The sequence below is a fragment of the Cuculus canorus genome, chromosome 14, assembly GCF_017976375.1.
Source record: "Cuculus canorus isolate bCucCan1 chromosome 14, bCucCan1.pri, whole genome shotgun sequence".
Taxonomy (NCBI): domain Eukaryota; kingdom Metazoa; phylum Chordata; class Aves; order Cuculiformes; family Cuculidae; genus Cuculus; species Cuculus canorus.
In genome coordinates this window covers 16,805,753-16,820,311 of record NC_071414.1, presented here as the reverse complement: position 1 = coordinate 16,820,311, position 14,559 = coordinate 16,805,753, and the positions used below count along the sequence as shown (strand labels likewise).

Below are 14,559 nucleotides of genomic sequence, written 5' to 3'. Positions count from 1 at the left end.
AAGAATCTGTCCCCCTCAGTTTTAATGCATTAGTATAACAACTTAAAAAAAAACTGGAAGAAACTGAACATATCATCACATGCTCCGCTGAGAGATAAAGCGCTGTATGAACCTTAAAACTAATCTCTTCCAGTGTGGTTGAAAGCTGAAGAACAGAGATGGGGGACATAAGAATAATGAAGGAGGTATGATTAAGTAAATTCATTCAAAAAAACTGCACGATTTTTTGCTGTAAGAGAAAACAATAACAGCTAAAACAACAGCATTGACATATCTAACACCGATGGGGTGATAGAAGACTCCAAAGCACCAAAATGCTTGGGATAAATTAGGGTCACTTTGAAGTCAACAGTACACTGATTTCAGTAAGTCTAAATTTTGCAATGCATGCACATATACATACACAGTGTCCCCAGGAATTATTTTTTATCTCAAAAGATTACCCAGTAAGGTCAAGAGGACTAATATGCGCTTAACGTGCAGTATTTAACCATATGCACAAGTGTTCGGCTAAACTGGAGCTCATGCCCTTCGCTCTTCGGAACAACATTTAAGTTTTAAATCTGCACTGAAGTGTTACTGAGCTCAAGTAAAGACTACACATACAAATAAACACTTCTGAACTGTGACTTTGTTATATGGGGAATTACATTATCAGAAAGCACTTTATACATTTGCAGTTTGGGGATTTCCTGGATGTTAATTTAAACCTCTTAAAATGTTAAGCAAGCCGTAAGGATGAGCTCAAGCTTAAGCAATCGTTGCTGGGATCAAGTAGAACCCGATCCATCTCCAGTAGCTGCTCAGTGATGACCCATGAGAGTGGCAGAATTGCTCATGCCTAAATATTTTAGGATGGGTAATTGCAATAGATGGTTCAAGCTGGAGGAATTCCACTAGGCTTTTCCGATGTTCAAAACCCATGCGTTTTTAAGTTGTAGAAATATTTTCTGGTAAGATATTTGGCAACCTTATACTTGTTATATTTAATGGCCAGTGCTGGAAGTAGCTTAGAAACATGGAACATTTCCAGCAGTGAGGATTCTACTGAATATCTGATTTTTGAGTACAATTCTTGATAATCTGCTTTTTTTTCCTTAGCTTTTCTCTCCTGATACATTATTACCTCTAAATGAGGGCCTAGGTAGGTGGGACTGATAACCTTACGATTATATCCAAAATAAACATAAAACTACATAAAATAACACTGTTGGCCCAGTTTTAAGATTTTTTTTTTCCCCAAGGAAGGAGGCTGGAGTTTGGCCTACAGCTTCTTCACTCCAGTTTGCTGTATGTGTTATAACATGCCAAAAAAGAACATTCACTTCACTTTCTTCAGTTCAGAGAGAGTGCTGGTTTCATGCACTGTTTCTAGCAACAGAAATTGCATCAGAAAAAGAGGAAACAGGAAAGCAAATCTGCCCTCTGAAAAGAGAATTATTATAAATGTTCTGCGGGGATGTCCCTACAGCACAGAGTTGAACTCCACTGCCTGCGGGTAAGGGCAAGAGTAACATAATTCAGAGAGCTTCATCTCAGATGAATTATGACTCCCAGTCTTGCTCATGACAGAGAATATCAATATCTCAGCTGTTGCACTTTATCATCTTTATAGAGAACAGGAGATGAATAAAAAATTATACTTTTAACTTTGAATAATTTCATGAGAAATGCTCAGCTATGAACTCCTATTCTGAAAAGAAAGTTATAATTATGTTTGACCTGAGCACTGAATCGTGATAGAGAAGCAGTAGTGCAAAGAGTAATGTATGCAATAGCTGAAGATCTTGGAGACTGAACCCTACCACGATGCCATGACTGTACTCGGCAGCCTTTTTCTATTCTGCTTTTCTGTTACGTGCAGGCAGTTCTAGAACTAATCATATTTACTGAGTGTGTGCAACGTGCCCTATTAAAAAAAAGTAATTGTAACTTGATTGCATTTATCTCACCATTTTTGTTTAAAGGTGATTTGCATTGAAATGACTCTGTATTTGCATATTTTATTGAGACAGCTAGTGATCAAACTTATCAGGCACTGCAATTAAATATTGTGTTTTTCTAGGAAAGAACGCCAATTTATGCAGTGTTATTGGAGAGAAAATGTTCCAGGAAAAGGAAACTGAAAATTTCAGGGCACAAGTGCTGCTTGGAGCAAAGCACACTCAGCTTTACACAGCTTAGGGAGCCACAAAATGTCTGGGCTCCTGTGGCAAGTGGAGAAGAACAGCAATTTCTGAAATGTGACTTAGCTCTTAACAAATTATCCTCTGGGAGCACCTTGGCTTCTAATTAAAGTGGCTTAGAGTAGATCCTTGCAGCTTGCACTGATGATACTAGGCGCCGAGACACTCAACATCTGAAAAGGGAACATGGCATAACATGAGATTTGTTCTTAATGTGGTGTCACTGAAAACACTATTGAAGCTGAAACTCTCTCCTTTTTAGCAGCCACACTCTCTTAACCAGTCTGACTGTCAGACATATAGGGTGAGGGAGACATAGGAAGGAAACTGAGCTGCTTCCTATGGAGCCTGCCCCAGCAAATGCCCTTTTTTCTTGATCCTCCTTTCCGCAGTGCTCCATAATATGCCATGCAGGACCATCTGCTGCCTCTCTAGTCCCACATGAGGACTTACGGTGGGGCAGGGCTTCCACCTACAGCTAAGGCTTGGAGAAAATCAAAGGCCTAAATACCTTAAGAGACTAAACTGGGGATTTTACACATGGCTTTGAACCAGAACTTTAAAAGCCCATAAGACAGGCTGAATAGTACTTGCTTGAGGTTTTAAAACATCTGAAGCCTGAATAGGTACTGAAATCAATGGGTATTCGGTGCTGCTGCAATTCTAGAATTCTCAGGTGATGTCAACTTCCACGTGTGTTAAAGCCTAAAAACTGAGTAGGGCATTTACAAAGGCAGCTTTAGGAACTTAACGTCTATGGTTTGGATTTGCTTTCAGTCAGTGGAGAGAGGTTGGCAGAAGCCTTCCACTGCCCTTTGAATGGCCCCTTTTGTCAAGAAACTACAGAAGAAACTTAGGATAAGTAACGGTTACTATGCCCCACATTGGGTAAAGCCATCATGAGAGTAGGCTTTGATGAGACATTGATTCTTTCTTATTGAAAAAGAAATTCTGCTTTCTGAAAGCTGTTTTGAAAGCATTGCCCTTGGTTCCCACAGAGCCTCAGAAGCTGCCAGATTGACACTCTGCTTATTATTTTTCCTGCTACTAACACCGATATTTCTAAAAAGAATCAGGGGACACAAAGGCTGCAGACTCCCTGAGGCCTCTTTGGAATTGCCACAGTTCTTATACATAAAATAGACCATTTTTCTCTATTGACCCTTGCTTCTGCACAGAAAACCTGATCCAAGGCATGCTATAAACATGAAAAAAAAATTTTTGCATTATAAAAATTAAGGAAATTAAGTTCTACAAGCAGACAGGCATTTATATAGAAATAAAGTCTTTTAAAAGCGTGTTCAAGATGTTCAGAGCAAAACCAAGTAGGATGTTGCATCTTCTAGTTAAAAAATTGCAACACGTTTTGCAGCAGAGTCCGGACTTCAGATCAGGAAAACAGACTGAACACAAACTGCACGCGTTTTAGATGCAATAGTCTACTCTGGTGTTCCAAACGATCTGTGGGCATATATTAGAGCTCTCCAACACCCTCTTTTTCTCCAATACCTTAAATGGCCTTCTAAATCTTACCCTAAGTCACAGTGTCATCTTTTAAGGCAAAACTTTTAAGCATCCTTTTTCACATATTATTGAATATCCATTTTCACATACATATATAGTCTCACTTCATCTGGGGTGGTTATTTTTGATTAATAGCAGCTTATTCCAAAGATTTCTATGCTTTGAAATGGTGAAGTAACATTTTATTCAATCTTAGGATGGCCAAAACACTAATTAAGTACTGTTAGCAGAGCGGTCCTTCTATATAGAAAGTTGCATAGATGTCTAGACAACTAACACAATTTTTTTACCTATATTCAGGCAGATATTCATCCACTTGCAAAGTAGCTCTACAAAGCAGTTGCAGGAAATAATTTCCCCTCCCCACAATTCCTATTATTCATCTAGACAAAAGAAAATGATATTTCAAGGTCAAAGTTTGGAAGAACGCCTCTCCTTGTGTAAAGTACAGGTGCAGTCAGCTAGACCACACCTTCTCAAACCCCTGTAAGAAACAGCAGTGAGACATACATTCAGGAAGACAAACAAGGCCTCTCATTTCACTAAAAGATGCTGATGAATGATGCACACTAACATCCCATCCTCTTCTTGTCAAAAAGCATAAGGTCTGAGGCCAATAACCTTGAAACACTGAGGACAGATCACTGAATCTTTACCAGCATCTACATTTTCACGTCTTCCCTGATCCCTGTTAGAAATGAGGCAGCTCTCCCCTGTGGTTTGAGAAAAGGAAATGGAATTTGGCTTTCTGCCAGCTATCTTTGCCCAAAACCCATCCACTGCTTCTCAGTTGTCTCCTCCTTCCCCTTATAAACGAAGCATTGACATTTTCTTTCCCATTCCAAAGCAATGCCATGCACCGATATAAGACTTTTACAGCAGGAGAGATTGTAAAACAATCACCCTAATGCTTGTATTCGATTTCTTCTTGTTTTAGAAGATACGGGTTTGGTTTTATTCATCCCTTCCTTGCTTCCCCTTAATATACGGTTGTGAAGATGTCTGATTATTATAATGGTCTCATAGAGAACGTGTGATATAGACATATCAAAATCAAGACTACTTTTACATTCTCTCCCATTGTCTATTCATTAACACATTCGGCCACCAAACAAACTGCCACGACAAGAATGAGTCCTACTTCTTTAATACGGCTTTGGGAGCTGGGAATAATTCCCCCTTACTGTTGAAGCACTTCAAAACTCAGGCTCAAATCATACTGAGGACACAACACAGGAATACCTGTTCATTCATAAATTTTTACTACTGGTAAGAGCAACAAAAAATATTTCTAATTGTGCAAGCAGAGGGCAGTGTAGCGCTGATTTTCAACAAACAGTTCTATTAAAAAGAGAAACATAAAGATCTGAAAAGAACTCATAATCTTGGATCCGGCTGTATTTCATTTTTCCCTATTACCGCACACTTTTCATTGCTCGCTTCACAGTTATTTCTAGACAAAAGGAAAAAAATCTGAAGAGAAGGACTCCTTACAACCGTTAGACCAAACAACCTGCAACAGGCATAATAGTTTCCCGTACTTACACCTCTCAATTTTCCTCATTCCACCTTGGCCACACTATTCTCAGGAAAAACAAACCCTTAAAAAATGTGCCCATCTACAACAGAAGAGAACAGCGTGGCTTCGAACCACGGCGACAGCAACGTACAACAAGGCTTTGAGGTACGCTGAAACCGAGTGTGTTCACACAAACCCAAAGGGTAGAAAGCCAAACCGCTTCCACAAGCAGCCACCCACCTCATTCACACCAGCCCATCCCCACGCTGGTAGGAGACCGAGCGGCTGAAACACACCTCGAACCCCAACTAAACTTCTCAGCGCATCACTGGGGACCCGCACTAGCGTCAGGGCGCTTCTCAGAGGAGCAGCAAGGAGACCCGGCCCTGGAAGGGGCAGAGAGAGCCCCCCAAGGGGCAGAGTCCCCCAGCCCTGGAAGGGGCAGAGCCCCCCAAAGGGGCAGAGTCCCCCAGCCCTGGAAGGGGCAGAGCCCCCCAGAGGGGCAGAGCCCTCCGACCCTGGAAGGGGCAGAGAGAGACCCCCAAAGGGGCAGAGCCCCCCAAAGGGGCAGAGCCCCAGCCCTGGAAGGGGCAGAGCTCCCCCAAAGGGCAGAGCCCCCCGACCCTGGAAGGGGCAGGACCCCCCAAGGGGCAGAGCCCCCCCCGGCCCTCAAAGGGGCAGAGCCCCCCCAAAGGGCAGAACCCCCCAAGGGGCAGAGCCCCCCCGCCCAGGAACGGGGAGAGCCCCCCAAGGGACAGAGCCCCCCGGAACTGGAAGGTGGAGAACCCCCACAAGGGGCAGAGCCCCCCAAAGGGGCAGAACTCCCCAAGGGGCACAGCCCCCCGGCCCCGGAAGGGGCAGAGCCCCCCAAGGGGCAGCAGCTTACATGCGCGCGTCGGGACCGGCTCCGCTTCACCCTAGCGGCGCGGCGCGGACCCCCCCGGCGCTGGCGCTGTCCGTGGTGCTGAAGCGGCTCTCCTCTCGCTGCTGCCGAACCGCCGCTCAGCGCGGCCGGACGGGGCGGGCGCGGTTCGCGGCGCTGCAGCCGCCGCCAGCGCGGTCGAGGCGGCGCCTCATCCTTAGCCCCTCGCTGCGGCCGGGGCTTCGCTTCCTGGAGAAAGAGCCTGCTGAGAGGTTGGCATGTGAGTTACGCTGTCCTGCCCGTCTTCCCACGCCGTTGTCCTCCTGTAGGCGTGGATTTGAAGGGGTTTTTTTAATTATTATTCAGCGCGTCCCCTTCCCGGCCGGAGCTGAGCGAGTGCCCTTGCGCCTCCCCAAAGGCTGCCCCACAGCAGGTGTGGCGGGAGAGCCTCCCCGGAGAGGCCCGGGCTGCCTGCAGGCTGCCCAGCCCCGGGGCGCTCCGTCGGGGTCTCTCCCCGCCCCTCTGGCTGTGCCGCCCCTCCGCTGGGAGGAGTTAGTGCCGCTGCTCCCCGTCTGCCCTGCGCAGGGTGGGAGAGTTTGCTGCCTTCCCAAAGACCCCTTCGCTCTTGGGAGGAGGCCGAGGAGGGGTTGGTGGGGGCCTGTGGCCGGAGTGGAGCCGGGGAGTGAAACCAACACGTAAACTCATCAGTCAGAAGCAGCAATCCCCTCTCTTGCTTGGCACAGGAGACCCACCAGAATACCAACTTCAAACTACACCCTTCTGCACTCTATCCCGAGGAGTAAAAGCAGACTGTTCGTCCTGAGGCTCTTCCCTCACACCGTCTCCCCTGCAGGTCCAGACACACAGGGCTCTCCAAGCCCACGACCTTCCCTGTCCTTCCTCGCAGCTCCTCTACCCATCTGTTCCTCCTCACCTGCACATGGGGATCCCCCTACACGATGCACCCCAGTGCAATTACTAAATAACACCAGCTGGTGCGTCCCCAGGAGTTTAAACCTAAAGGAAACCCTGTGTTTGGAAAGTCAACCGTGGGGAGCAGCGCAGGGCTCTCCGAGCAGCCCCTGCGAGAGAATGACAGGATGTAGATTGGCCCCCAAGTTCTTCCTCTCCCACTTCCTCATAGTATAGAGTGAAGGAAAGGCATTAAGAGATTTTTTTTCACCAGCTTTCAGGTTCAAATTTGTATAATCAAATAGTCTGACATGTTATTTGATGGAAACACCCAAGAGAACTGATGGGCATAGGTACTGACCGTTTTAGCATGGACCACTGAGAACTTGACATTTCTTCTGTAGCAGTACTATACGAACATCCCAGACCATGCCTTTGAGAAATCCTTAAAGACAGCTGGTGCAGGGCTTTCATCCCATATCACCAGGTAGCTAAATTACCTTCACCAGCCTAAGCTGTACTCATAATTGTGAGGAGGGCGAGCCAAGAGGTTTTATGGCTTGAAATAAAGGGGTGGGAGTGTATTAACCTCTAACGCTTGAGGGAGGCACCTGTACCTGTGGGATTCACTGCACTCTGTTTTGACACTATCTTCTTGCGCTGATCCATCCTGCCCTCTAAAATGCATTAATTGCTTTGTTCTTGCCCTTGTTTATCGCTTTTTATTTCCATGAGAAAGTCAGGAGGGCCCTGATGGCTAAACATATTAGAAGGGTATGGATGTTCCTAGGCTCTGGGGTAAATAGTATTCTGTGGGAAAAGACATCCTATGAAAAGAGAACGAAACAAAACCAAAACCAACCAATAAACACCCCCCCCCCAAAAAAAAAAAAGAACACCTCTGTAGTCGTATACTCACTTATGCTGTTGAAATAATTTTGAAATTATATATTTTTGCACAAAAATCTCTTGCTAACATAGCTTGAGGGTAAGAGCAACCCCTCTATTTCACTTATGAACAACTACTTCCCTAAGCAAAACCAATAGCTCTCTAAGTACCTTGATATTTGTCTGTGCCTTCCCCCTTAAGGGTTTTATTTTCTGCCATTCAGTACTTGTTTGTCACCGTAACAAACGGATTAAGAATCAAATGCAGGCTCTTGCATTTAAAGTATTTATTTACATTTACTTTCAAAGGCTTGGGAATACTTGCAAAAGGTCAATATATTCACTTTTTTATTTTTAATTAGATAAATTGGAAGTGAAGATTAGGCAAAACCAATATTTTTAAATTTATTTTATTCATACGTGGTATTGCCAGATTATCTGAAAAATAGTCATTTTAGGGTTGAATATGTGACTGTTTTGACTAAAAATAGGTAATCTTTCTCCCATATAGATCTTGAAAAGATATCAAGTATGTAATTAATATACTGAGTTACTGCTCATGTGCCTGTATAGCTGCAATTATGTTTCCTGTTTGTCCTTAGTTCTAACTCCACTGGAAAATATTCACCACTAGTATTTTCATGCACGTTATTTTTTTTTCTGAAAAAAAGATACTCAAGCCCCAGGACTATCTAGCACTCAGAGGTATCAGAAGGACCTTCTTAATAATCTTAATAATCAACAACTTACCCACTCCATAAGTCTGCAACTGATAAAATACTGACAGTACTCCCAATTGCAATTAATTATGGTAAATCACCACATGTGAAGTGAAAAAGTGGGAGGGGAAAAAAGGGGACTCAGGAAATCTATAATCTGTTAATATCAATGCACGTTAAAATATTCAAGGTACTGTGTTAGGTTTCTGGTAAGGCACATCTTGGAATTACTGTAAACCCACAGTTACAGACCCAAGAAATCTCACATCTGGCTGTCTTAAAAGGCATTTAACACAGGGTTCTGTATTTCTGCAAGCTGCCTTTCATCTTGATTAGCTTTGCATTTGCTATCGCAACGGTTTCATGTGAAAAGTGTGCTGAGAAATCTATTTCTAATATTATACAAAGCCCTTCTGACTAAAGAAGTACAGAAAACTTGTATTTTTTCCCTGCACATCATCAACAATTTGCGTTTTTGCACACTGTACCAAAAACGTCCTTGCCTCAGTGCGAGCGAGAACAAGACTTGTATGAAAGAGTTTAGTTGTTATTTGCTTCATCTCACCTATATCTTTAAAACTAAACAAAACACATAGTAAATGTTGCATTGTGCCAAAGCCAAGCAAGCACACATTTCTCTGCAGGAACAAACATATGGAAACAGGCAATTTTAGAAGGCATGGAATTGTATCGATATTTCGTGCCACGGAATGAATGAAATATAGAGACTCCAAATTCCTCTCAAGGTTTATAGTTTTGAAAGCTTCTGAGTTCTCATTGAGCTCAGGATTCCTTATTCCCAAATATTATTTTATTCCCAGACATGTTGCAGAAAGAGAATTGCATGAGAGAGCCTTAAATTGAATGTAAAGTTCTACTCTTGTTTGCTCAGTTCTGATGCTTCAGACAGTTATCCATATGCCACCAAAAATGACTGAGGATTTTTGGGGAAGAAATTTAAATGAAAAAGAACAAGACAACTCAGAAATCACAGTATTAAACTTATGATTCATTTTCAAAGTAAATTCTTCAGTTATTCAGCAGATTCGTCTCTGCTCTCTCTTAACAACTTCCACTGTTCAGCCCCTTTGCTGCTGTCACAACCAGAACAAACCAGAACACGAGTGGGTGTTCAACAATGATTTGTCAGAAGAATTTTTGGTAAATATTTTTTCATTTCAAAAACTTCTTGTCCAGAGACTACCGTTTCATTTAGTTACAGATAACCTTGACTTCACCTTTCTTTTGAATGCATCTACATGTTAAGCACCAACTCGTCAAACTAACCTTCTCAGCTAAAATACAAACAACAAAGAAAAAGCAGAACAATACAAGCAAGCCTAGTAGGGTTCTGTCTTTTTTCCCTTGTTGAACTGCTCCCTGTTCCTGTTCCCCAAACTTGAAATATCTGGAAAAAAAAAAAAAAAGCAGAGTTCTGCTGTGATTTTGGAGAAGCCAATGCAAGAAGCATGGGGAAGGAAGGGCTGAAACCAGCCAGCAGTTATAACTTGTGAGAGATGTGGGCAACCAAAGACTATCTCATGTCCTACCAAGCCCACACAGAACTAGCTCTACCAACATCCTGCTACTCAGAACTAGATATTAGCACATTGCCCTGTCTTTCATAAAAATTCAAGAAGATAATTATAACGTGTACAAATTGTATGTCTAATTATTTCTGGAGTGGTACTAACCCGAACAAGCATTGACCCAGGTATGAAAAGGAAAATATTGCTATATATCTTCAAATAAGTTTTACCTTCTCATGAATTTTCCATTCTCCAGAGCTCTTGGTTGTGATGACTGGCAGCTTACAAGGGTATCTATGAATAGTAACCCTGTTGGCTGTACAATCTCATCTAATATCCTCCCCACATGAAAAAAGTGAAATAAATGCCAGAATGTCCTCATATTAGAAAACTTTAAGTGGAATCCATTTTGATTACTTACTTTCTGTCTAGCTGTGAAACACTGTATTTCAGATGGTTTTATTCACTTCAGTTACATTTTTTTCCTCTTTTAACTACTTCTCTTACTGACCTAAGTACTTCAGAATAACTTTACTAAGACTAGCAGCAATCTACCCCTAACAAAGGTACATTTCATCATAAATGAGTGATATCCCTCAGATAAGAGGAGCAGCAAGGGAACAAAAGTGATGAGTTGATTCCAGATACTACCAGCAATAGGACTGGTCTGACAGCTTCCTATTTCTTTTAAACCATTTTATTCCAAGAACAATTTATATGATAATCAGATCTTGCGCAATTTCTTTTCCCATTAAGAGTAAATGATCCTTACATATCAAAAAAGAAGTCTTCTGTTAATAAATTGGACAGTTAGCATTTGTTTCAGAAAAAACTCTGGAAAACAAATATGTGTTTAGTTTCTTATGGAACATCATTCCCTTTATGGATTGAAATTATAAATAAAGAAAAAGATATCTATTTACAAATACAAATCTAGAGATATTTAAGCTGGAAAGGCAGACGTTCTATTCCTTTCTTTCAATAAACATAACCTATGCCCTTCCTTGTACTACCCACTCATTTCCTTCTAAACGTTATGGACAAGTTTTGTCAAGGTCATGTCATAGACACTGAGATTTCTATATATCTTGGTAGACATGTCTGCAGGCAGCATTGTACCTTTATTTTCTTGATGCTCATTTTAACAGCAGTGGCTCTTCTTTATGCTCATTGTGAGCCATTACCTGCGATATAACCTTCATAGTTTATAGAAGTACATGTGCACATACATGTTGCTGCTGTTTTCCACCAAAGAGTACTCTGCAAACCTCAGAGCCTCTGCAAACCTCAGATATTCCTTTACCAAAAAATGCTTCAGTCTGTCCTTGTTTGCTTAGGCTTATTCAACACCACAACTGAATGGATGTCCATCTTTGTGTGCTCACTCAAACCCATACTCCCCCACTATAGCAATTTGAGCTCGCGTTCAAAGCCACACAAACGCACGCAAATGAGTTCCACAAATGCGAAGAACCGAGCATTCCTCTGTACTGGCGTCATTTTTTTCCTCTGAATTCCTGGTGATTCTGCAGGTCAGGATCACATTGGGGTCTGGTAAAAACACTGTACACCCTTCTCTTCATTTTCTTTTCGCACAACAGCAGGTGGAGAGATGACCGTGCAGCTTTTATAAAGATCCTAAACAGAAGTCTGTGAAAGGCTATGTGCTTGCGAACACCTCATCACCCCTTACCCTGTACAACAGCCTTTCTGTTCTCCTCCAGTTCCATTGTTTCTTCCCAAAATTTACCAATGCTCTCTAGAACCTTTTTAGTTTTCTTTATCCTGTTGCTATTTTTTTAGGTGTTTGATTATTTTTGCTCACCTTTTCTCTGCTCTGCATCTAAACCACTGCTTCCTTTCTCCTGAGGGTACAGGTTAGAGATGGGTTGCCAGATGGCTACTCTTACACTTGGGCATATACTAATTTAGCCTTGAACACTTCCCATTCCCTTCTGCGCCCTTTCCCTCTGCTGTCTTTTTCTTTAATCACATTTTATGCAACATTTCCTGCTTCCCAAGAAGATTTGGTTACAAACCCCATGGCCATTTTCTCCCATGATACCTTCTCTTTCTGGATCCCAGTCTAATTGCATTTAAAAGTTGGAGCATATGTCTCACAATGACATCCATTCTTAACATTTCTACTGCTGCATACTGAATTACTTACATCTCAATTAAATATTACTCCCTCCAGAAGTAGAGGAGGATTTAGTCAAGTGAAGTTTTTCCTGAGGAAGGAAGATACAGACACTGAGGTGCAATAGGATAATATCTGTCTCAATATAAAACATGAATATTATTTTCTGTCCAGGTACAGTCGTGTTTAATTTGTTCATTTCCCTCTCAGACCTTTATAGTATTCTGTTGATTTTTTGTTCCTCTGTTCACAGTATTATAACTTGGCATAATTTCAAGGAAAAAAGATTTTATTCTAATTGTGTAGACAAGAACTTTTCCATCTGTTAATACCAAGCCTTCCTCTGCTCCGTGAAATGAAATAACTACTTATGGGAAAAGAACTTCACAAGGTACAAAATTGCATACAACTGTGTGATTACTACAGAGAATTCACAGTAATCATGTGATTTTCCCCATATTTTTATTTCCTTGCAAGTATTCCCATGGACAAGATTATTGGCAGGACTTTTCCCAAAAAACATTGAATATTGTGCACATAGGAAAATCAGCTTAAGACTTATTACTGCTTCATTTGCATGAGAATTAACACATGCAATGAACAGATTCAATAAGAGCCCTGAAAAACAAGGTATTTTTTGTTGCTTGGAGTGAAAAATCTCTACATACTGAATACTTGAGAGGGGGAAAAAGACTTTAAATAAAACTAGATATTCTGTGTAAGTATCAAAACATAATAGGAAATTCTCTTTGCAGAAATTGTTCTTCTGTTAAAAAAAAATAAATAAATATAGAGAATTGAAAAATCACAACTGTTCCTGGCTTTTCCTAAACACTGTATTTTTTATGCCTCTTCAGGGACGAGCACAATCTCTGCCAATTACTGTCCAAACCCTCAGTTGTGCTATGCTTATTCTATAGGTATCCAAAATGGTCAGAGATTAAACAAGTGCAACAACAAATTTGTTTTTCTTCTCCCCCACTTTTCATCAGGGGTAATTAGCTCAGTGCTGGGGCGTAATTAAGAGTAGGTCTGAACTCCCACAGGAACTATCATCAAGGTGAACAAGCAAGAGGGCACAAGTCCTCCTGATGGCCCACGTGTGCTGATGAGCCTTGTGCAGAGATGAGAGCCCACAGACAGCTGCGCTTCACAATTTCTCTCATTCACAGGGGAAAGGAGATTACACTTTGGGATGGCTTTTAAATTTCTTCAGTTATTTGAAGAGACCAAGAAACAGAACCAAGATCAACTTTTTGCTTAAAAGAGGATTTTCCACCTAAACCTTTGTGCACTAGAAACCATACACAACGTCGGACAGATGAGTATCTGCTTCTTCATTCAATTTTACCCTTATTCAGAAGAGCCTTAGGTAATACCCTAAGCGACAGAATGAAAAAGTTTAGTCCTTGAAATCAGGGTTTTCATTAAATTTTCACTTCAGTACTTGCAAACCCAAGGGGTTCGGACTGTCTTGGTGACAGCTAAGTTGGCACATGTTGGCACCAATGCTGTGAACTTCTGTACTTAGCAGCCTGGCTGTCGTAAAGGAACCTGCTCTGTGTCCTGGGCTTGAATGACAACATCTGAAAATACTGTTCTGAACCTGACTTGGTTTTGGCCTTTCTTTCTTTCTGGAGCGTTATTGTAAACAGTGTTATCACCAGACCAAGCTTATCTAAAGCGCATCGCTTAGGGATGCTGATGTGATGCCAGTGCTCTGGGGTTTATCAGCGAAAGCAAGCAAGCTGAAGGTGAACTTGCTCACTTAAAAAACTTTTAATCTCAGGAAAAATAACACCAAAACAACCAAACAAAACAAACCCCCAGAAATAGCCATTTAGGACACTTCCGAAACATGAAAGGCATTCAAGACTTCTCCAGGACTATCAGTAACCAGTCAAAAGCAGCTCTTGGAAATGGCACAGTGGGATCAGCAGTATTTGAGTGCAAGGCCATACAATGGCTGTTCTTGGCTTTAAGACAGCAACAATGATGAAGTATCAGCTCATACACACATCAATCTCTCTAGCTGAAGGACATGAGTCCTGAAATTTCGAACAGATTCATATAGGAGACCAAAGTCTCCCTCAGAAACCTCTAGAGTCAACAGCGGAGGTAAAAAGATTCAGATCTTGAGTAGGTAGATCTACCACTAAAAGCTTATAATGGGAAGATTTAAGTGCAGCAAATTCAGCCTGGAGAAATCCTCTACTTTTTTTCTAAGTGTTTGGCATTATATGTCTACTCATTGACTGAACAAAAGAGAAAATTAGCAAA

General features: G+C 41.9%; 1 protein-coding gene across 4 annotated transcripts in view; it reads right to left on the bottom strand.

Annotated features, from left to right (window-relative positions):
* TRPC7 (transient receptor potential cation channel subfamily C member 7) overlaps positions 1-14,559 on the bottom strand; it is a 106,400-nt gene that overhangs the window by 69,338 nt on the left and 22,503 nt on the right. For 3 of the 4 annotated variants that reach the window (XM_054079645.1, XM_054079648.1, XM_054079649.1), the window contains exon 1: positions 6,116-6,471. The exons of the other annotated variant lie outside the window; for it this stretch is intronic. In XM_054079645.1, the coding sequence (XP_053935620.1) occupies positions 6,116-6,117 (2 nt within the window). In that variant the 5' untranslated portion in view covers positions 6,118-6,471. Of the gene's footprint in view, positions 1-6,115; positions 6,472-14,559 lie in introns of those variants that run through there. 4 annotated transcript variants of the gene reach the window in all.